The sequence below is a fragment of the Sus scrofa genome, chromosome X (genome assembly GCF_054392235.1).
Source record: "Sus scrofa isolate SSC_HxYL_T2T_F1_AM1 chromosome X, Sscrofa_HxYL_maternal_Yorkshire_Landrace_v2.0, whole genome shotgun sequence".
NCBI lineage: Eukaryota > Metazoa > Chordata > Mammalia > Artiodactyla > Suidae > Sus > Sus scrofa.
Window position 1 is genome coordinate 25,800,795 of NC_139401.1, and position 23,521 is coordinate 25,824,315.

The following is a 23,521-nucleotide window of genomic DNA, read 5'->3' on the forward strand; positions in this document are numbered from 1 at the left end:
GTCAGAAGCTTTTGTCTACATTGAGAAAGAGAGAGTTAGAGAAGAAATAAATGAGAATAACTATTTGTTCAAAATAATAATATAACATCAAAGGATTCAGTGATTATACCTTATAGATAAGGGAAATAAATGGCAGCAATGGTATAAAGGACAGGAGAGGAGGGATTGGGAATAGTCTAAGATACTTGTACTAACCATTAAACAAGACGGTGTTATTTGAAAGAGAACTTAGATAAGTTGTAAACATATAATGCAAACTCTATAGAAACTGCTAAGTTTTTTTAGGAAGTATGAGTGATATGTTAAAGAAAAGATAAAATGGAATATTAAACGTCAAATTAAAACCAGAGAAGACAGAAAAAGAGCAGAAGATTAAAAAGGAAAGAATGAATTCAACGAATAGAAAACAGTTACAAATATGATCAACATAATCCAACTATATCAATAATCACTTCTAATGTGAATAGTTGAAATATAACAATTATAAAGTAGAGACTGATTATAAAAGAATGAAAACAAAAAGACCTAACCCTTGAACCCGACTAGGATCCATGAGGATACAGGTTTGATCCCTGGCCTCCCTCAATGGGTTAAGGATCTAGCATTGGTGTGAGCTGTGGTGCAGGTTGCAGACACAGCTCAGATCTTGGATCTTGCGTTGCTGTGGCTGGGATATAGGCCAGCAGCTGTAGCTGATTCGACCCCTAGCCTGGGGACTTCCATATGCCGCAGGTGCAGCCCTAAAAAGCAAAAAAATAAAATAAAATAAAAGTAAAAGGATGAAGAAAACTATACCATGATAATATGATTGAAAAAAAAAAAGCTAGACTAGCTATATTAATTTCAGAAAAGGCAGAATTAAGAACAAGGAAGGTTGAGTTCTGGATGAAGGAGAAAATAATAGATTTATTGCTTTGCCAGTCTCACTGTTTCTATTCAGCACTGGTGGACAGAGGCCAAGTTTCAGTAACAAATTTTGGGAACTTTCCCCAGTTCAGCTTGTGGGCCACTAGGCTGGATAGGATGCTTTGGAGCTTCTCTCCATGCCAGTCTCCTTCAGGAGAGTGGCGGGTTGAAGGAAGCATCCAGAGGCCAGATCACCAGAGATCTCTGCCACAGGGCTGTGCCCCGATCATACCTGTCCTGCCATCTCTGTGGTTGGAGCTCTGGGAGAGCAGTGGAAGACAGGAAAGAGACTGCCATAGCAGCTGCCAAAGCCATCTTTGCCTTGAGGACCTCTCTCTCTCTGCCTGCACCAACTCAAACCTCCTACTTGGATAAGTCATTCTGGGGAAGAAGAAAAGGAGCATCTGGAATGTCATGACACCTCTGTCAAAGTATGGGTAAGTCCCTGGGCATGCACTCCAAGGCCCCTTCAATCTGGTTCATTTGAGAATTCCAGGCTCTTTCCGGGGAAGTCTATTTGTAAAGGTGCCACTTGGACTCAGGTCCTAGGCTTAGTGGGACTTGAAAGGCAATTTGGGCAGTGGCTTTCTTTTGGCTGGCAAGGATTCCAGTTTTGCTTTTGGTTTGGATGTGAGTATTTAATTCCTTCAGATGGTACCCTAGAAGAGATTTTGACTGGAATTAAGAAGTAAGTCTGTGATTTCTGCTTGGTTGACAGAGTTTCTAGCATAGGCCTCAGTTTTGCACACTAGGGAAAAACAAAGCCAGTATGAGAAACATCTCTGAAATTCCATCAGGCAGTCCCTGGGGAAGATCTTAGACAACTGGTCAACTTACAGATATGAACCAATGACTAAGATACCAGGATTTGCTCAGTTGAAAGAGAATGAGAGGTCTGAGCCAAGTGGTTAAATAACAGCTTGATCTGACACTTTTCCTCAGTTTGGCTGCCTTAACAGACTTCGTTGGGATAAAGGTGAAGGTATTACATGAGAGTATTTGCTTCAAATAAAAAGGACAAGACTCCTGGTCAGTTACAGTCTGCTTGAGTGACTAAGAAATTTACAGGAGTGGTGGAGGCCGAGTCCTTGCACCATACAGTGGCCCCATAGGGAAACCCACTCATTAATTAAAACCTGCTCAACCGGGGATGCAAATAAGAACTGACCATTCCATGATCTGAGGACACATGATGTCCTATATGCCACTGGGAGAACTGAGACACATAAGAAGGGGGCTGAAGCAACTCTGAGACAAAACCTAGGGGAGTTAAACTCTCAAGCAGCACAATGGCCCACCACACAATTTCACTAGTGAAATTTATTCCTGAAAAATTCAACTTTAAAATAAGAAACACCAGCAAACACATGAAAAAATGCTCAACGTCGTTGATTATAAGAGAAATGCAAATCAAAACTACCATGAGATACTACCTCACACCAGTCAGAATGGCCATCATTAATAAATCCACAAATAACAAGTGCTGAAGGGGCTGTGGAGAAAAGGGAACCCTCCTGCACTGCTGGTGGGAATGTAAACTGGTACGGCCAAGATGGAGAACAGTTTGGAGATACCTTAGAAATCTATACATAGAACTTCCATATGACCCCACAATCCCACTCTTGGGCATATATCCGGACAAAACTCTACTTAAAAGACATGCAGCCGCATGTTCATTGCAGCACTATTCACAATAGCCAGGACATGGAAACAACCCAAATGTCCATCGACAGATGATTGGATTCCGAAGATGTGGTATATATACACAATGGAATACTACTCAGCCATAAAAAAGAATGACATCATGCCATTTGTAGCAACATGGATGGAACTAGAGAATCCCATACTGAGTGAAATGAGCCAGAAAGACAAATACCATATGATATCACTTATAACTAGAATCTAATATCCAGCACAAATGAACATCTCCTCAGAAAAGAAAATCATGGACTTGGAGAAAAGACTTGTGGCTGCCTGATGGGAAGGGGAGGGAGTGGGAGGGATCGGGAGCTTGGGCTTATCAGACACAACTTAGAATAGATTTACAAGGAGATCCTGCTGAGTAGCATTGAGAACTTTGTCTAGATACTCATGTCGCAACAGAACAAAGGGTGGGGAAAAAAAATGTAATTGTAATGTATACATGTAAGGATAACGTGATCCCCTTGCTGCACAGTGGGAAAATAAAAAAAAAAAAAAAAGAAACACAGTCTCTCAAACAGAGAAATGAGGAGTGTCAGGAAGTCAGCCTCCAACTAACACCTCAGCCAGATCTATGTACATACAAAACTTATACTTGCAAGTATCTACTTAATTGAGTATTAAAGGAAAATTTTTACCCTAAAAATAGACAAAATGGATTCTTTTATTGAATATGCAGTTGTTAGAGAAAGTTAGCTCAGAAAAGAAAAAAATCTTTTCAGAATTCTGACCCTGAAGGAACAAATCCTACCAGGAGAACTTGCTTCTTCTCCCTGAGCCTTGAGACCAGGGCTCTCAGCACACTTATCTAGATCATCTCTAATTCATGAAACTGAAAAAAAATGGGGAAAGAAGTCTGTTCAAAACTTATCCCTACTGTTTATAAACTAATGAGTTTTGTTTGTAATATCTGACTCATGATTAAGCTTAGAAAATGGAGCTATGTGATCTCTGGTTGTGTCTATGCGTTTGTATGTGCATTATATATGTCTTAACATTTGGATGGTATTATCAAAAATGAAATATAAATGAGCCCTACTTAATTGGCTTAAAGGAAATCAAGTACATATATAAATTCTCAAAATATGAAAGCAAATTGGCCAAAATTAATTTTAGGTTCATGTGAACTGGGAAATATTCAACATTAAATTAATATCTTATATTAAAGTTTGTTGATCTAATTAATATAGACATGTCTTTAGAGTTATAAACATTAAGTATAATACCTTATTGTATCTTAGGTTTAGAAGAAGTCAAACGAGACACTGAGACATCAGTTACTAAACAGAGAAACTAAAGGTATTTAGGGTTATTAATCAATGTGTTCGGTGCCATCCTGAGATGTTCTCTATAAGAAAACACATGTTTTTAGAAATCATTGGTATTTAAGTTTGCCAATCTACAGAATGCTGAAATAAAAGACCGTCCATAGTTGCTTTAGAAAAGTAGGATATGTATTATCAGTAAAGAAGTAATGAAGAATGGAATTGCATCTTTTTAAGGGAAAAGAAAGGAAATCTATCTTGTAGCTTATTTTGGATGGAAAAATAAGGGACAGACTAATATGGATATAGAAAGTGATGGAGGGTTTGGGGGAAGTAGACACAGAAAAGAACTTTGTGCATAGTCAGGACTAAGTTTAAATTAAATTTAATTGAGTAAATTAACTTTAAAAGTAAGCTGCTGCAAAACTTGAATTTGGCTTTTCTCTCTCTGCTAAGAGAAAAAAGTATTCTTGGACTTCCACTTTTGACAACAGATTACGTGAATTTCTTTGCCTTTAAGTCTTCTATATTTGCTTTTGAGATCTCTTAAAACTTTGGAAAAAGTATCCACAATGATCTATAACTGTATCTGACCATTTAAAAAAAAAAAGCTGTTGTTTTAAATGAATTTTCTATAAAATTCTAATTAAAGTTTTTTTGACTTCAGCTAACTTTGGGTTGCTTCAGAGGACACTTGAGGCACCCCAGAAGGGAAAAAAAAAAGTTAACTAGGAAAACACATGGAGAATATTATCAAATGAGTGATAAGCCTCTTCAGATTACATAGTATTATGTCACAAAAGTAACAATTTCTTTGTCAATTGCATTGTAATCAGATTTTAAATGTGCCTTCTGAAGTCTTTTGTCATTATAGGCAGTAAACGGCTTTATTCTGATGCCGTCGCAAAAATGGCCTTCCCTGAGTTCCAAAGGGTAGGTCCAGACAGTTGCTGATTAGGGAAGGAAGAGGCTCCAAAACCAGGGAGGAACAGTCAAGCAACAATAGCACAGCCTTGGGGAAAGATCCTGGTTCCCTCTCAAGGGATACACAGAATGACATAGGCATCTTATACAGCTAAGAGAAAAGTTATATTCCTTATCCTACTTTTAGAAATGAATACTTTAAAATTAAACAGCTTAGAGTCCTTCCTTGTGCTTCTCCCTAGCTTTATTGCACCCTAAAAATAATCACCCATAAGCTGAAGATTAGGAACCCTAAGCACAACTGCCTGTGAGTTAAAGCACATGATATCTTTCAGGAACTTTTCTAGTTTGTTTTAATCTCTGATCCTACTATGCATTTTGTGCAAGTACTGTTATTCTAGGCAATAACCCAGAAGACCATCACCATGCATGACAAGATCTCCTGACACCAGCTTTGATGACTAAGATCCCGCCAAAGAAAGAAGAACGCATGTTTGCCCCAATTCTGCTTCCTAACTGAAAGCCTGTTTTTCTCCTTTTTACTATAAAACTCCCCTCAACTCTCCCCAATGGAGGACAGAGTCCTTAATACATTAGCCTGCTGTGGCCTCCTTTGCCTGGCAAAGTAATACAGCCATCTTTTTCACCCAAAACTCTATCTCCACATTTCAATTCAGCACCTGTGGACAGAGACCAAGTTTTGGCAGCATTACCAGGAATAGAAATGGGCATTACTTAATTCTCAAAGAAATAAGAGCAACCCTTAATGTGCATGCATCAAAAATCTCAGTGTTAAAATACACAAGGCAAACACTGATGAGCCAAATCTCCTCTTACAGAAGGAGACTTCAACACATCTCTTTTAGTAATTGATAGATCCAGTAGCAGAAAATAAGTAAGGTATAACTGAACTGAAGAGTGCCATTATTTAACTAGATCTAAATGACACTTACAGAATACTAAACAACAGCAGAAAACACATTCTTTTCACACTCACATGGGGCATACACCAAGATAGATCACATTCTAAGCCATAAAATACACATTATCAAAATTTAAGGAATAAAAATAATACAAAGAATGCTCTCAGACTGCAAAGGAAATAAACTAGAAATTGATAACAAAAAGACAGATAGAAAATCAAAAGTACTTGGATATTAAACATTATACTTCTAAATAAAACATGGGCTGAAAAAAATCTAATGAGAAATTTAAAAATATTTTTTAACTAAATGAAAATAAAATTACAACTCATCAAACATTGTGGGATATAGCAAAAGCAGTACTTAAAGGGGTATACACACACACACACACGTGTGCGCACACACACACACACACACACACACACACACACACACATATATACACACACATATAGCACTGAACACCTACACAGGAAAAATCTAAAATCAGTAATTTAAGCTCCTACCTTAGTAAACTGGTAAAACAAAAGAAAAAAAAAGCAGAAGATAAATAATAAATCAGAGCAAAAATCAATGACATTGAAAAAAGGAAAACAATTGAGAAAAACAACAAAACCAGAAGCTGTTTCTTCAAAAATATCAAAAAATTGAAAATTCTAATGAGGCTAATTAAGAAAAAAAAAGAGAGGAAACACAAATTACTAAGAGAAATGACAAAGAGCCATCACTACTGATTACATATATGAATATTATAAACAACACTCCGCCCACAAATTTGAAAAGCTAAATTGACCAATTGCTTTAAGATATAATCTACCAAAACTCTTTCAAGGAGAAACAGATACTCTGAATAGGTCTGTATCTATTAAAGAAATTTAATCTACAACTACAAACTTCCAATAAAGGCAGCACCGAGACCAGATGGTTCCACTGATGAATTCTAATAAAAATTTAAGAAAAAGTGATTGCAATTCTCTACAATCTCTTCTAGAAAATAGAAGCAGAGGGAACACTCTTTATTCATTCCATGGGTCCAGTATTACTCTAATGCCAGAACCAGATAAATAAATTAAAAGGAAAATTGCACACCAATATCTCTCATGAACATAGATGCAAAATCCCCAACAAAATATAAGCAAAAATAATCTAACAATGTATAAAAGGAATTATATACCACTAGTAATGCATTTATTTCAAGTATGCAAATCTGGTTCAAGATTTGAAAATTAGTAATCATAATTCATGACATCAACAGTTAAAGAAAATAATCACCTGATCATATCTATAGATGAAGAAAAAAACATTTGATAAAATCCAATATCCATTCATCATAAAAACTCTCAGCAAAGTAGAAAAAGAGGGGTACTTCCTTAGCTTGACATAGAATATCTAATAAACACTAAAGCTAGGAGTTCCCATTGTGGCTTAGCAGTAATGAGCCCAACTAGTATCCATGAGGATATGGGTTTGATCCCTGGCCTCACTCAGTGGGTTAAGGATCCAGCATTGCCATGAGCTGTGGTCTAAGTCACAGATGAGACTCAGATCTGGCATTGCTGTGGCTGTGGTACAGGCCAGAAACTGCAGCTCCAATTTGACCCCTAGCCTGGGAACTTCCATATGCTGCAGGAATAAAAAAAATAAAGCTAAAACATACTCAATAGTGAGAAGGTAGATGCTGTCACAGTAAGATCAGAAACAAAGTAAGGATATTCCTTTCCATCAGTCCTATTCAACATTGTATTTGAAGTACTAGCCAATGCAATAAGAGAGGATAATATACAGATTTAGAAGAAAAAAAATAAAACTGTTTTTGTTCACACATGACATGAATGCCTATGCAGGAAATCTCAAATTATCAATAAAACCAAAAAATTTCATGGTTTCATAAGCCAATTATTACACACCAGTCAATTGTTTTCCTATACACTGCCAATAAACAAATGGAATTTTCAACTAAAGGCCTAATACCTGAGTACTCTCTGTGGTACACTGGGTTAATGATCCAGCTTGTCTCTGCAGAGATGCAGCTTTAATCCCTGGTCAGGCACATTGGGTTAAGGATTCAGCATTGCCACAACTGTGGCACAGGTTGCAAATGCATCCTGGATTTGATCCCTGGCCCAGGAATTTCCATATGGTATAGGTGTGGTAGAAAAAGGAAAAAAAAAAAAATGCCTAACATCATTTACATAGCACTAAGAAAAGAGAGCACCCATGGCATATAAGTTTCCAGGCTAAAGGCTGAATTGGAGCTGCAGCTGCTGGCCTAAGCCACAGCTCACAATGACAGATCTCTAACCCACTGAGCAAGGACAAACATCAAACCCACATCCTATGGATACTAGTTGGGTTAGTTACTGCTGAGCCACAATGGGAACTCCTAATTAGAAATAATTCTAACAAAATATGTGAAAGATTTATATGAAGAATACTTAAAAACTTCACTGAAAAAAATTAAAGATCTAAATAGAGAGACATACCATATTTATGGATAGGAAGATGCATATCTGATAATAAATATGTACCAAAAATATAAAATCTTAAAACTCAATGATAAGACAACAAACAAGTCAATTTAAAAATGGTTAAAAGAGGTTTCTGAAAAGACACTTCATCACAGAATATATACAGATGGCAAATAATACATGACAAGATGATTATCATCACATGTCTTTAGGGAATTTGGGATTAAAACAACGTAATACCTATTAACAAGGCTAAAATAAAAACAAACACCTGACGATACCAAATACTGGCAAGGCTATGGACCAACAGGAACTCTCATTCAGTGCTAAAGGGAGGGCAAAGTGATACAGACACTTTGGACACTATCTGGAAGTTTCTTTTAAGCTAAACATATTTTTACCACATGATCTAGTAATTGAACTCCTAGGTATTTTACTCAAAAGAGATGAAAATTTAGCTCCACCCAAAAACCTGCGCACAAATATTAACAGTAGCCTAATTCATAACTGACAAAAACTGGAATCAGCCAAAATGACCTTCAATAGGTGAATGCTTAAACAAATTTTGTCAATCCACACAGTGGAATGCCAGTTAGCCATGAAAAAAATGATGTGTCAAACTACAAAACAATATGGAGAAACTGATTAGCAAAAGGAGCTGGTATGAAATACTACATACTGTATGATTCCATCAATATTATATTTTTGAAAGGGCCAAATTACAGAGAGAGTTAAAAAGTTAAGTAGTTGGCAGGGGCTCAAAGTAAGGTTTTAAAGGATGGACAGGTGGAGCACAGAAGATTTTTAGGGCAGTGAAACTGTTGTGTATGATGCCGTGTTGGTGAGCAGATGATGTTATGTATTTGTCAACCACTATAGAACAGTGAAACACAAAAAGTGGAATATACAGTAAACAATGGACAATATTAGTAATAATGTATCAATATTGGTTCACCGGTTGTAAAAAACGAACTTGTACCCATTGAACCAATACAATATATTAATAATAGAAGAAACCAAAAGGAGGAAGAGAGTGACTGTATGGGAACTCTGTACTATGTATCGATTTCCTGTAATTTCAAAACAGTTCTTTAAAAAAGTCTATTAGTTTAAAACCTAGAAAAAAAAATCTGGACATGAATACATAGCCAGGATAGAGCAATAAACAAGAATACCAAATAAATAAGAGTCAAGAATAATGAAAATCAAAAGATAATAATGGTAATAATTTGATCCTCTAATAAAAATCTGAGGGAATAGGCACAGAAAATATTCAAACATATAAGAAAAGGAACCATAGAAAACTGGTATAAATAGGATCATCAGAGCAAAATTAAGACTGGCCTGAAATACCAACAATTACTTAGACCATGTAATGGGAAATATACCACAGACAAAAGCAACAATATAAAAAACATACCTCAAAAGAAAAATGTATATAATCTTTATGGAGACAACAATATGAATTTCCTAAGAGACTTACCAAAAAGAAGTCTCAAATAGAAGAGTATATGTATACATGAAGAAAAGATATTATAAGAATATGTATTCACCAAAATTAATTTGCAGATTTAGTGATTTGCCCATAGCAACTGAGATGACAATCAAATATGGGCTGCTCTTTTCTGCACCCAAATTCAAACATGGAAAAATTGAAGAAGGAAAAAAGACAAAGTATTAACAAAAGGAACAACACAGGAGGAGTTCCTACCATGTTGCGGTGGGATAAGAATCTGAATGCGGCAGCTCAGGTCACTGTAGAGGTGTGGGTTCAATAATCAGTCCGGGGCAGTAGGTTAAAGTATCCAGCATTGGCACAGCTGTAGGTTGGAACAACACAGGAAGTTCCCATGTGACACAGGAGGTTAAGGATCCAGCTTTGCTGAAGCTGTGGTGAGGGTTTGATCCTTGGATCAGGAACTTCCTTAGGCCATGCTGAGGCCAAAATAAAGAAAAAAAAAAGTGTATCAATTTTAGTTCATCAATAGTTGAAAAAATAAATCAACACAAAACTAAACAATCCCTGAAGGGCAATACATTTCCAATGAACTAGAACCAGTGTTCAACCATGTGGGGTTCATGTCAGGAAACTGACAGAGAGGTGTGGCCTACCAGAAAGGAATATGACAGGATCAGCTAGAAAAAGAATTGACAGTTCAGCCCTTGATCCTTCCAGTGGGTCCTGGGACGATGAATTGCTACTGCTTCACTGAAGGAACATGAAACAGTATTTCAAAGCCCACAGGCCAGGACCATGGGGTAACATCAGGCTGGCATGAAAGGTTGGGATAGATGCGGCAGTATGGTTCAGAGGCCATCTTTTTAACAATCTGACGCTTTGTTAGTGGATGACAACTGCCTTTTTTAAATAATCATCTCGACAGACTCTCAGGCATGGACCAAAATAGAAAAGCAAGCATCACAGTAATTGTACAAAAGGACAGAAAAATATCTAGGGGAAAAAGGATTATGATGGCAGAATAGAAGGACTGGACTGGACCTCAACTTCTCTCCTAAAAACAACAAAATTCACAACTAAAGGCTGAGCAATCCCCACCCAAATGGACCGGAAACCTTAAAAAAGATACCCTACTCCAGAAGAAAGAAGAGGAGGCCACATCAAGAGGTAGGAGGGGCAATTTCACATTATAAACAACACCATACCTCCAGGGTGGGAAGCTCCACAGACGGAAAACTAACTGGTTCACAGAGACTCACCTACAGGAGTGAGAGTTCTGAGCCCCACATCAAACCCTCACGTGTGGGGATCTGGCACTGGGAGAAAGAGCCCCTGGAGCATCTGGCATTGAAGGCCAGTGGGGCTTGTGCTCAGGAGCTCCACAGGACTGGGGGAAACGGAGACCCCATTCTTAAAAGGTGCACACAGACTTTCTCATGCACTGGGTCCCAGGGCAAAGCAAAGTCTCCAAGGGAATCTGGGTCAAACCTGACTGCAGTTCTTGGAGGACATTCTGAGAAAACAGGGGTCAATGTGGCTTGTTGTGAGGGAAGGACATTGAAGGCAAAGCTCTTGGGAATATTCAGCAGTTGACTTTCTCTGGAGGAGGCCATTTTGGGAAAATATGGCCCCATCCATCAGTCAGTGCTGAGAAGCCCCAGGGCAAACAACAGTCCAGGTGGGATCACAGCCCCACCCCTCAGCAAACAGGCTACCTAAAGAACCCTCAGGCACATAGCTGCCTCTAATCCCATCCAGAGACAAAGCCTCACCACCAGAGGGATAAGAATCAGCTCCACCTACCAGTGGGCAGGCATCAGCCCCTCCCACCAGGAAGCCTACAGCAAGCCCCCCATACCCACTTCAGCCACAAGGGGGGCAGACACCAGAAGTGAGAGAGGCTACAACTGTATTATCTGGAAAAAGGTCACCACACCAAGAACCTATAAAAATGAAAAGACAGAGAACTATAACTCAGATGAGGGAGAAAGGAAAAACCCCAGAAAGTCAGCTAAGCAATGAGATTCTCAGCCTCCAGGAAAAAGACTTTAGACTGTCAATGCTGAAGATGATGCAAGACATTGGAAATAAACTGGAGGCAAAGATGGATAACTTACAGGAAACACTAACCAAAGAGATACAAGCTATAAAACTGAAACAAAAAGAGATGCAAAATACAATAACTGAAATAAAAAATTCACTAGAAGCAGCTAATAGCAGAATACAGGAGGCAGAAGAATGTATAAGTGAGGTGGAAGACAGATGAGTGGAAATTACGGATGCAGAACAGAAAAGAGAAAAAAGATTGAAAGCAAATGAAGAGAGTCTCAGAGAACTCTGGGACAACGTTAAACACGTCAACATCCGTATTATAGGGCTGCCAGAAGGAGAAGAGAGAGAGAAGGGGACAGAAAAAAATATTCCAAGAGATAATAGCCAAAAACTTCCCTAACATGGGAAAGGAACCACTCACTCAAGTCCAGGAAGCACAACGAGTACCATATAAAATAAACCCAAGGAGGAATACACCAAGACACATATTGATCAAACTGACCAAAATTAAAGACAAAGAGAAAATCTTGAAAGCAGCTAGGGAAAAGAAACAAGTAACATACAAGGGAACCCCAATAAGGTTATTGGCAGATTTTTCAGCAGAAACTCTGCAGGCCAGAAGGGAATGGCATGATATACTTAACGTGATGAAAGGAAAAATCCTCCAACCAAGATGACTCTACCCAGCAAGGCTCTCATTCAGATTTGAAGGAGAAATCAAAAGCATTACAGATAAGCAAAAGCTGAGAGAATTCAGCAACACTAAACCAGCCCTACAACAAATACTAAAGAAACTTCTCTAGGCAGGAAAGAAAAGACAGCAACAGGCAACAACAATTCCACAAATGACAAGGCTCACTAGTAAAAGTATATATACAGTAAAGATACGAAATCATCCATGCACAATTATACCACCAAAATCAGAAATCATGAGAAGAGGTGGGTACAAATGCAGGACACTGGAGATGAACTTGCAATTAAGAGAACAACAACTTAAAACAATCTCACATACATATAGACTCTTATATCAAAACTTCAGAATAACTGCAAACCAAAAATCTACAATTGATACACAAACAAGGAATCTCATAGTAAATAAGTGCATAATCCACCATGAAGGGGGTCATTTGACATCATTCTTGTAATGCTGAAGTCTTCTTAGATCTGATTCTGATTTCCTCTCCATCAAAGAACTTATGATAATTATAATTAAATAATGCCACTGTACAATTAAATAATACAGTTCTACAATTGTATTATTAATAACCATTTCTCTCCATGGTACAATGGAAGGTCTGTAATGTCTTGTTTATCACATCACCTAGAATGGTGTAATGCCTATATTGAAGAATCAATAAGATGTAACAAATTGTGAGGATATATTTATATAGTTACACTGTTTTATTAACCAATTTATGCATTTTATATTTTACTTATTTTCAGAGGGTGCATTATTTTTGTTATTTAGTTAAGTTATTCTTTTTACTATGCTATATAAAACATTTAATGGTATATAAGGCTTTCTTTATAAATTTTAGTTGCATAATATACACAATTTTAATATAAAGCTAATTTTTAAAGAAAAATTGAAATGTAATAGATAATACTGAATAGTAAAGATGAAAGCCATACAAAATGGGATAAAGTATAGAATAAATTTCCTATTTGTCTCAGCATATTTTCCATCCCACTTCTCCAGAGGGAGTCACTTAATTTGTTTCTTAAGATCCATGATATAATAATCTGTGTGAATGTAACTGTGTTTAAATATATGTATTTTACTCTGTAAAAAAAAATAAAAATAAAATTACAAAAGAAAAAAAAAGAGAATAAGAGAGATACCTAGGTACCAACCTCTGGCTTAAGAAGTAGAAACATTCGTGCTCCTCCCCCATGGCATCCATCTCATTACTCTTCCTCCCCTGCACTCTCCCAGGGTAACCACCACCCTGAATTTTCTCTAAATCACTCTCTACACTCCCTCTATGATTTTACACGTACACATGAAGATATGTTGTTTGATTTTTATCTATATGTAAATAAAATAAGATGTTATATCTAAAAAAAAAAAGAAAAAAGAAAAGTAAAAGAAAAGTATTTAGGAACCTTTGGGCAATGACCTTGATGCAAAGAGAGAGACTGCAGTGACAAGTGTCAACCTAAAGAGCCCCTTCACTAACTCCTCTTGGACTTTGTGGGCAGGGATGTATTGATGGCAGAGAATGAAGGAATCCCAGGCCCCAACAGCAGTCCACCTGAAGACCCCGAGTGAGAACTGAGGGGCTCCACACCACAGGAGAAAATCTCTCCTCCTTCACCCTCAGCTCATCTTACCTGCAGCAGCCACCTCTGGGAGGCTCCAAGCAGAAGCGCCCAAATGAGGTGGACCTGCACTTCACACCCGGCGGCTCAGGGAAGTGATGTCTCTGATGTGCAGCCTCGGTCTCGGGTCAGCAGACGAGAGGGAGCCCAGCACCTACTGGGAGTCAAGGGAAAACCCTGAGACAGGATTGAGAGGAGCACCCACCACAGAGGAGGGGGCCCCAAAGAGCCCTCACTGTCAGTCTTGGGCGGCCCAGAAATGGCTGTTCGGCTGAGCACCCCCCGCCCCCTGCTTGCCAAATACCTCCTACTGGGGGTTCTGAGGGAAAGAGACCCATGGCGCCGAGCCCAGGTGACTCAGCTCATCAGGATGGGCCCAGGCCCTGAGAAGAGGCCATGGCAGGTCCCCATGCCGGCCCTGCAGCACCCTCCCCAGGAACCCCACCCACCCAGGTCCCGCCCCTGCTGTCCTCCTGGAGCCCAGAGGCACGTGACTGGAAGTGACGTCCCCCTAAGCACGCAGGGGGCGCGCCATTTTTGAGGACTGCCGTTGAGGCTGAGCAGCGGGAGGAGTCTCGCGTCTCGTCAGGTGTCAAGGTGTGAGGGGACCTGAGTTCGAAGCGCGGGGACCCGCCCTGACACCCGCAAGGCCCTTTCCCCGAAAAGGGGTAGCCACACGGCCCCTGCCCGTCCCACCCCTGCCCTCGGCCCAGGAGGCCCCAACGGGGCTGCTAGGCCCAAAGTCCTTCTCTTCCCCGCGGGGTCTCAGGAAGCAGGGCCTTGCTCTGAGGCTGGCGGACCTGGGCTCAGCTGAGTAGAGGCAGAGCCCCAGGCCCTACGGGGTGCAGGACGGCACCCTCGTGGGGACCGAGGGCCTCCACAGCCCAGACCCGGGGCCATGCGGGTCTGGGCAGGTCTGAAGACTCAGGGGCTCCCTCACTTCGCAGGCTGGTGACTCGGGGAGGAGGGGGCCTGGGCCTAAGAGGCTGGCAGCAGGGCAGCAGGGGAGGGCTTGCAGGTCAAGGGAAGAGTGGGGTGAGGACCCGCAGGCCTGCGGACCATCCTCCCCGTAGCAGGCGCACCTCAGACCCGCGCCCCCATTGGCAGCCCCTTCGTCCCTGTCAAACACAGAGAAGAAGTGAGGGCCACTGTCCGGAGAGGGGCGGTGCAGGCCCGCAGAGGGAGCGGTCTCATGCGCTCCCGAGAGTCAACCTAAGAGCCTGAGTGAGGACCAGTGGGGCCTCTGCCGCAAACTTGACCTTGGTGTCAGACTGGCCGATGGGGCTCCGCGGTCACCTCCTCGCGAGTGGCAGGTGGGGGCTGGTGTCGGTGTGAGCAGCGAGGCCTCAGCTCAAGGCGGTCCAGGGAGGACCCAGAGGGAGGAGTAAGGCAGTCACCCACCCGAAAAAGAAGGGACGAGGGAGAACATGGCCCGTCTCTCCCGTCAGCCCTTTAAGCTCCCAAGAGAGGACTCTCAGGCTGAGAGGTCCCAGCATTTCCTCTATCGCGTCTAAGGGAGGTTAGAACTTTGTTCTGAAGGTGCAGCCACCAGAGGGCAGAAGGGAGGGCCCCGCAACCCCTCAGTGGTGGGCTGAAGGGCTCCCTCCTTTGCTCCTCCTGGGTAACTTGGAAGGTGGCACTGTCAACTTCAGAGCAGCGGGGAGCGGGGGGTGGTGGTGGAGTCTTGCCACCAGGTGAATGTGAACTGAGAGGACCTCCCTCCCCTGGCAGCCCCACTGTCACCCCAGTGACACTCGGGTAGGCTTGGCAGCCCGAAGCCCAAGGCTCACTTTAACTTCCTCCACAGGGGTGTCAGGGGACAGGCTGGGCCGGAGGACAGGAGCCCTGTGGGGCCCTCAAGGACCCTGCAGAGGCGGCCTTGGTTCAAGCCAGGGAGGAACGTCCCCGCTGAAGGTGCTCACAGCATCTCTTGTCCCTCCTCCAGGTGCCTTCATCACCTGTCCCCTGTCCACGCTCCCGCCTGCTGTCCCTGACCTGTGTCATCATGCCTCGGAGGCAGAAGAGTAAGTGCTGTGCCCGGGTGAAACGCCACCAGACCCGGGGCGAGACCCAGAGTCTCAAGGGTGCCGAGGCCGCTCCTGCCGCTGCAGCAGCAGAAGAAGAGTCCCCCTCCTCCCCCTCTTCTGTCTCTCAGGGTGCTCCCCCGAGCTCCCCTGCTGCTGGCACTCGCCAGCGGCCTCAGGCAGGCCCAGCCCCTAGCTCTCCTGAAGCGGGGGTTTCACGCCCAGGAGCTGAAGCAGGTGCCCAGAGCCAAGATGAGAATGGTGCCAGCGCCTCCCAGGCAGCCCCCTCCACTCAGAGCACTCGCAAAGATCCCCTGACCAGGAAGGCCAGCATGCTGGTGCAATTCCTGCTGGAGAAGTACAAGATGAAGGAGCCCATCATGCAGACAGCCCTGCTGAAGATCATCAACAAGAAGTACAAGGAGCACTTCCCTGAGATCCTCCGCAGAGCCTCTGAGCGCATGGAGCTGATCTTTGGCCTTGAGCTGAAGGAAGTCAACCGCAGCAATCACACCTACACCCTCGTCAGCAAGCTGAGCCTCCCCAGCGACGGGGGCCACGGGGGCCAGAGTGATGAGAGGGGGCTGCCCAGGTCTGGTCTGCTGATGACGCTCCTGGGCGTGATCTTCATGAAGGGCAACCGTGCCACCGAGGAGGAGGTCTGGGAATTCCTCAACACGTTGGGGGTCTATGCTGGGAGGAGGCACCTGATCTTTGGGGAGCCCAGGAGGCTCATCACCAAAGATCTGGTGCAGCAGAAGTACCTCAAGTACCGCCAGGTGCCCCACAGTGATCCTCCTCACCATGAGTTCCTGTGGGGCCCGAGAGCCCACGCTGAAACCACCAAGATGAAAGTGCTGGAGGTTCTGGCCAAGATCAATGATACCGTCCCCAGTGCCTTCCCAAACCTGTATGAGGAGGCTCTGAAAGATGAGGAGGAGAGAGCAGGAGTGAGAGCCGAGGCCAAGGCTACAGCTCTTGCTGAGGCCAGGGCACCTTCCAGGGCCAAGTCCCGCAGCTCCACCCACATCTAGGGAGGCTGGGGGCAGTTTGCTCACTTTGTGTTTGAGGAGAGCAGTCAGCCTTCTAAGTAGTACAGAGTAGTCCTGGCCCAGGGAATAAAAACCAAAATTTTTTTTTCCCTGTTGTACATGAGTATCTTATAAGGGTTTTTTTCTTTTCAAATGTGTTCCTTTTACTGAGGTGTATTTTTCTTCATAATTCAAGTTGTTTAATGTCATGGATATCTTCTTTATTACTTTTCAGTTTTAACATTATAAGTTTGTTATTTATAAAGAAATGATATTCCCTCAATATATTCCTTTTGCTATAGCACAGCATAACAAGTTAACATGTATTGGATAAAGTTTTTTCATGAAATGTGAAAGCATCCCACGGGATAATATTTGGGATCACCAAACAGTGAAACAGTAGTAAATGCTGATTAGTTCTTAGTTTGCCTTCTCTGGGCTCTTTTCTTATAAAATTAAATAATAAATATTTATGTTTGCTTAGCTTATTTAAACTGTATGAAAAATTAAACATAATAAATTAGACGTCTTGTTCATTCCTTCTTTTTTCTCTCAGATTAATTGCCCATCTTCTCTTTAGTAGGCTCTCAATAATACCGAGGTTGTTAAGAAAATGAAGACCAACCCACTTCCCATAGAATTTTTAGAGTCTACCAGTAGCTATCATGAAAGAAAACATTGAGATACACTCTAAGAAATAAATGAATGACAAGTTACATAGGTGGGGAGGGTGGAAGAGGAACTTGCAAATGAGAACACCCTAGTGTATGTTACCTGCTGAAGGTATTGTTGGGTCTCGGGAAAGTGCCAATTCCTCGGTGGGAAGTAATTTTCAACCAGGATGTATGGTTGGCTAGATGAAGCTATCGGAGTGATAAAAAGGGCCAGATCCTCAGATGGGTGGTTCTCAGAGTTGAGAGAGTAACCCTGAAGTGGAAAGCAAATCTTCACAGTTATTTTGGGGTATGGAAATACGATAGCAAATCTCCACCTAGTGAATGGAAGGGGTCCTGTGCATTTGCCCTGTGCATTTGTCCCAGGGAAAGTGAACATTCAAACTAGATGTTTTAGGCATAAGATGTGCAGAGAGTTTCTGAGAAGAGTGATACTTCTTTGCAGAGAGATGCCAAGAAGCCACTGGACTCTCTGTTTTCTCTGAGGGAGCCAGAGCTTGCTTTCTTAAAAGGGCCTTTTAATTAGTTTTGTTTTAATTTTAAAGCCACACTCATAGCATATGGAAGTTCCCAGGCTAGGGGTTGAATCAGAGCTACAGCTGCCAGCCTACACCACAGCTCACAGCAACACTGGATCCTTAACACACTGAGCAAAGCCAGGGATTGAACCTGCATCCTCATGGATCCCAGTCAGGTTTGTTAACTGCTGAGCCACGAAGGGAAATCCCTGGAATTTTATATTTTCTAATGTAGGCTTTAAATAAAAATTTGGTGAAGGTTGTTATCATCTAGGGCCAAAATCATCTTAGTAATAACTGCTATTAATTAAAAGTACCAAACTGTGCCTCAAAATATGCCAGGTGGTTTACATACACTGCACATATATGTGCTCCTACACTACAGACTTCATCAGACTCATTTTGCAGATAAGCTGGAATATTCTCAAATTCAAGGCTAGTAAGTGATGGGAGCTTGAGTGGACCCTGGCTCTGAATTCCTCTATAACCCACACTGTGCCACTCCTCCCAGTCTTAGGTCAACCTTGTTATCACTTCATTTTCCTACTCACTACTATAAAATGTATTTCAGGTGTTAAAAAGCAGGACCTCAAACTCCAAACATGATTTTGGGATATAAGGCCTCAGGAATAAGTAATAAAAATACAAAAATAAAAGTGAGGTTTGATTAAAGAAAGAAAAAGATAGCATTTGGTAACAATATCATTACCTACAGAGGAAATGTCTGTAAATATTAAAAGATTAAGGGCTCATGAAATAGGAGTTCAGCCTCTTCCCCGTAAAAAAGCAAATCTATTAGAATTGAGGTTGTCTAAGAGGTTATGTCTAGCCAGTGAAGAGAAGGAAAAGACCAGTGTTTTCTCTGACAGCACAACACCCGTACTGAGGCCCCTCCTTGGCTGTAGTTTTCCCAACTCATATCTCTACTGGGATTCAACCCATTCTCTGCAAGGTTTGTCATAGGGAGACTAAGAGTTTTAAAGGGTGTGGCATTTCCCAAGAAGCCTTTCTTAGAAGAGATAGGAACCAAGGTGAAAATGCTGATGAATGAGGACTGAAGAGACAAATATCATGTAATAACCAAAGTCACAGAGAGTTGGGCCTGTGTCTGCTTGCAGACTTAGAAGGCCAAGGCAGCGCTGCCAAACTGAGTATCCTCTCACTCACTTTCAGGGGTTTCGTGGACATAAGAGCTTTTGTCTACATGGGTAACCGTAAGTTGTAAGAAAAAGGAAACCCAGGACCCTTCAGGGGTTAAAGTGAGGTACCTAGGTCAGGAGTATGGCACACTCTACCCTCAACAGAGTAGGCCCCATGGAGCCTGAATCCCTGGATGGACATAGGTAGGAGTAGCATCATGTGGCATCCTCAGACATTCCCTCTCTGGCATCTCAGGGAGTGAGGACCTTGGTCTGAGGGAAGAGTACTTAGGTAAGCAAAGAAAGGAGTCCCAAGCCCTGCCAGGAGTCAAGGTGAGAATGCTGAGTGAGGATACATGGAACCCTCACTGCTAGAACTCTGAGAGGACCACACAGAACCCTGCCTTGCTAGCAACCCTGGGATACCTGGCCATTATTGACATGATTTGACATACTCACTTCCTCCTAAGGTGTCACAAAGGGGCAAGGGACATAGCCTAAGGGGTGTGGCCTAGGGCCAGCAGTGGGATGATTTCCAGGTTTTTCAAGAGGCCAGGTGAATACCCTGATGACTAAGGTAAGCACACATCCCACATCCCGTAACTATAGAATTCATTCCTTATTTTCAGTCTCAGAAGACCAAGGACAGGGATGGTCAGATGAGGAGATCCTTCCTTTCTCCTAAAGGTCTCAGGGTGGTGCTGGTTCTAGCATAAAGGGCATGCCTAAGGGCAAGGGAGGGAGGAACTCCAGGCAATGACAGGGATCAAACCAAGAACTGAGAATCACCTACCACTAAATAAAAGTGATAACAAATCTGGCTCTGTTCCTGGTTATAGCCGACCCAGAACAGGGCTACCAAGCTGAAGCCCTACCAATACTTATTTATATCAGGTCTATGGAAGGTGATGTTTTTAGTTTGAAGGTGCAGCCAACATTCAATGAAAGGGGTGGGGATACCAGGCCCTATGTGGAGCTAAAGTAAAGACCTTTAATGAGAAATGAGGACTCCAAAGAGGCCAGGGCAGAAAGCTCCCTACTGAGCAGTCAGCACTGGGGGCACCAGAACAGGAGTGATAAGCTGAGGGCCCCCTTCACTTCCTTCTCATAGATCCCAGGGAGGTTTGTGATATCAACCTTAGAACAGCAGAGGGAATAGGTTCTATGACCTGCCACCAGTTGAATGATGGTCTTGAGTGTGAAATAAGAGACTCCTCAATGTAGAAGACTACCAGCCCTGCTGTTACCCCCCAGTATGCCTGAGGCAGAGGTGACAGGATGCAACCTAAAGATCACTAATTTCCTTCAACAGGTTTCCCAAGGGATAGACTGATTAGGAGAACAGGAGCCCTGTGGGTATTTAGATCAGTGCCCTTAGGGAGAACTACAAATATAGCCTTCCTTATAACCAAGGTGAAGCCCCACACTCTCTCAACCTTCCTCATTCAGTGGGCCCTTATCACCTGCCCTCCTACTCACACTCCAGACCCTTGTCCCTGACCACAGTCATCATGCCTCGGGGTCAGAAGAGTAAGTTCCGTAGCTGTGAGAAACACCAGCAGATCTGAAATGACTACCAGAGTCAGAGGAGAATTTAGGCCAATGCAATAAGAGAAGAGTTCTTCTCTTCTTCTCCTGTTTTGGAAGATAATCCCCAAAGCTCATCAGCTACTGAGTCAAAGAGTACTTGCCAGGGGTCTTTGAAAGCACCATCTACTACCTTGACTGCAAGTTCTTTTGGCACAGGATCTGTTGAAGATAATAACAGCCAAGATGAGAAACATCCATGTTCCTCTAAACTCTTACCTTCCACTGAGAGCACATGCAGTGATACTTTAACTAGGAAGGTGGGTTTGTTGGAGCAGTTCCTTCTGTACAAATATAAAATGAAGCAGCACATTATGAAGGAGGACATGCTGAAAATTATTGACCAAAAGTACCATGACCGATTTGCTGAGATTCTCAAGAGAGCCTCTGAATGCATTGAGGCTGTCTTTGCAGTTGACTTTAAGGAAGACAACACAACTATTCACTCATATGACCTTGTCAGCAAACTGAAACTCTCCAACAATGGGAGGGTGAGTGCTGGCAGGGGGCTACCCAAGACTGGTCTCTTGATGACAGTCTTAGGTGTGACCTTCAGGAAGGGCACCTATGCCACTGAGGAAGACATCTTGAAATTCCTAAATAAGATGCAAGTATATGCAGGAAGGAAGCACTCCATCTATGGGGAGCCAAGGAAGCTCATCAACAAAGATTTAGTCGAGGCTGAATCAACAGTGATCCTCCACGCTATGAGTTCCTGTGGGGTCCAAAAGCCCACATGGAAACCAGCAAAATGAAGGTCTTGGAATTTTTGGCAAAGGTCAATGACACTGTCCCCAGTGCCTTCTCATTGCAATATGAGGAAGCTCTGCAAGATGAGGAAGAGAGAGCTCAAGCCAGAGCTGCAGTCAGGCCTGGCCATACTATCACTTCCAGGCATGTTCCATGTCCCCCAGATTCTCTCACCTCTATTGAAATCTGAGACTTTTATCATCCAGATAAGAAAATCTGACATCACAATAGGGATTTTTGGTGGAAATGGGAAAGAATCCCACAATAAAATGGTGGGGACAATGAAATGAAAACATAATAAAAAAACATGTTGAACCTTGATTTTTCTTAATCCTTTCAGTCTTTTGTTTTACAAAATTAAATGATTTATACATCAATATGCTTAGCTTATTAAAGAATGCAGGAAGTATTAAATGCTGGTAAATTAGACCTCTTACTTTCTTATTTCCCAAAATTCAACTGTGCATCTGCTCTTTAAAAGGCTCTGTGTTAGTACTGTGTTGATAAGATAAAGACCCAGCCTATGCCCATACAACTTTAGTAGCTTGGAGCTACACTCATATAAGGAAGAAACCCTCTACGACTTACAGGAAAGTAAAAAGAATGGGTGAGAAGGAAGGCATTCCAGGTGAGAGCAGTAAACTGTAAATTCCTTGAGGCAAGGCAGCTTAAGATTTGGGAAGCTGCAAGTCAATGTGTGCAGTGTAATTTTAAAATAAGCTACATGGTGGACTGGGAAAGGCTATGGGACTGGTGAACAGAGGCCAGACCCTCAGATAATGTGTCTCAGAGTAGAGAGAGAGAAAATCTTCTAATGGAAAACTGCACTGTGGTATAAAGTATAAAATTAAGGCACAATATTATGTGCTACCTGAACCTTTTGTGAAACTAGCAGGTCCTCAAATTGCCTAACTGCAAGTTCCCCTCCACACTCTGCACTTGGAGATAAGATGCCCTACCAATCTTTATCAAGGGGACAAGGCCCAGATATCACTTATTCCTAAGTAGTGGGTTTCTGCCCCCACCAGCTTGTGCAATTATTTAAAGCTTATTATGTGCAGCAATGGGAATTAGGAGTCATCTTACCCTCTTGACACTAAAAAAACCTGGCTCCCACAGACCCTACTTACTTGTTCCTGAGCACAACTCCTGTGTTGCTCTCTGTGGCATGTAGTGTATAATGATAAATAAACGGCTCTCTCATCTCTACAGTATCCATTGTGTGTTTGGACACCACACACACATAGTATGGTAATTCCTCCCTCAACACATGGGATAATGAGGAAGCCATTATTAACATGCTTTTATGAATTACTTTGGGGTTGTAGATAAACCAGAAAGAAACTTCTACCTGGGGCAGTGTATTGATTTGTTAGGACCCATAGCAAAACACCACAGATTGGGTGGCTTAAACCAAAATGTTTTTTTTTCTCACAGTTCTGGAGGCAGGAAATCCAAAATCAGGGTCAATTTCCCCTGAGGCCTCTCTCCTTGGCTGACAGATAGCTTCCTTCTTCACTGGGCTGTCCCTTAGTGTACATGCATTCCCCCTATGCATTCTTCTTTTTTGTCCCAATCTCTTAGAATAGATTACACCAGTAAGATTGGGTTAAGGCCCATCCTATTGGCCTCATTTTAACTTAACCGTCTCTTTAAAGACCTTATCTCTGGAGCTCCCATGTGTGGCAGAGTGGTTAACGAATCCAACTAGGAACCATGACGTTGTGGGTTCGATCCCTGGCCTTGCTCAGTGGGTTAAGGATTCGATGTTGCTGTGA

General features: G+C 42.3%; 2 protein-coding genes and 1 pseudogene across 25 annotated transcripts in view; 2 read left to right on the forward strand and 1 right to left on the reverse strand.

Annotated features, from left to right (window-relative positions):
- LOC110257722 (uncharacterized) overlaps window positions 1-23,521 on the reverse strand; it is a 476,707-nt gene that overhangs the window by 410,243 nt on the left and 42,943 nt on the right. For 11 of the 24 annotated variants that reach the window (XR_014835843.1, XR_014835839.1, XR_014835840.1 and 8 more), the window contains 2 exons: window positions 14,033-14,177; window positions 9,899-10,122 (listed from right to left, as the gene is read on the reverse strand). The gene's annotated coding sequence lies outside the window, so the exon portion shown is untranslated. Of the gene's footprint in view, window positions 1-9,898; window positions 10,123-14,032; window positions 14,178-16,847; window positions 16,968-17,849; window positions 18,003-23,521 lie in introns of all 24 variants that reach the window. The other 13 variants (XR_014835845.1, XR_014835844.1, XM_085008771.1 and 10 more) reach the window with 4 other exon arrangements.
- On the forward strand, window positions 14,554-17,614 carry LOC100513448 (melanoma-associated antigen B4-like). Its single transcript, XM_021080125.2, has 2 exons — window positions 14,554-14,617; window positions 15,966-17,614. Exon 2 carries the CDS (start codon window positions 16,026-16,028, stop codon window positions 17,076-17,078), a length of 1,053 nt encoding a protein of 350 aa, XP_020935784.1. The 5' UTR covers window positions 14,554-14,617; window positions 15,966-16,025; the 3' UTR covers window positions 17,079-17,614.
- Window positions 19,975-21,933, forward strand: LOC110257844 (melanoma-associated antigen B5-like; annotated as a pseudogene).

Coding starts and splice junctions, on each gene's coding strand:
- LOC100513448 (XM_021080125.2), top strand. CDS start 16,026: ATGCCTCGGAGGCAGAAGAGTAAGTGCTGTGCCCGGGTGAAACGCCAC.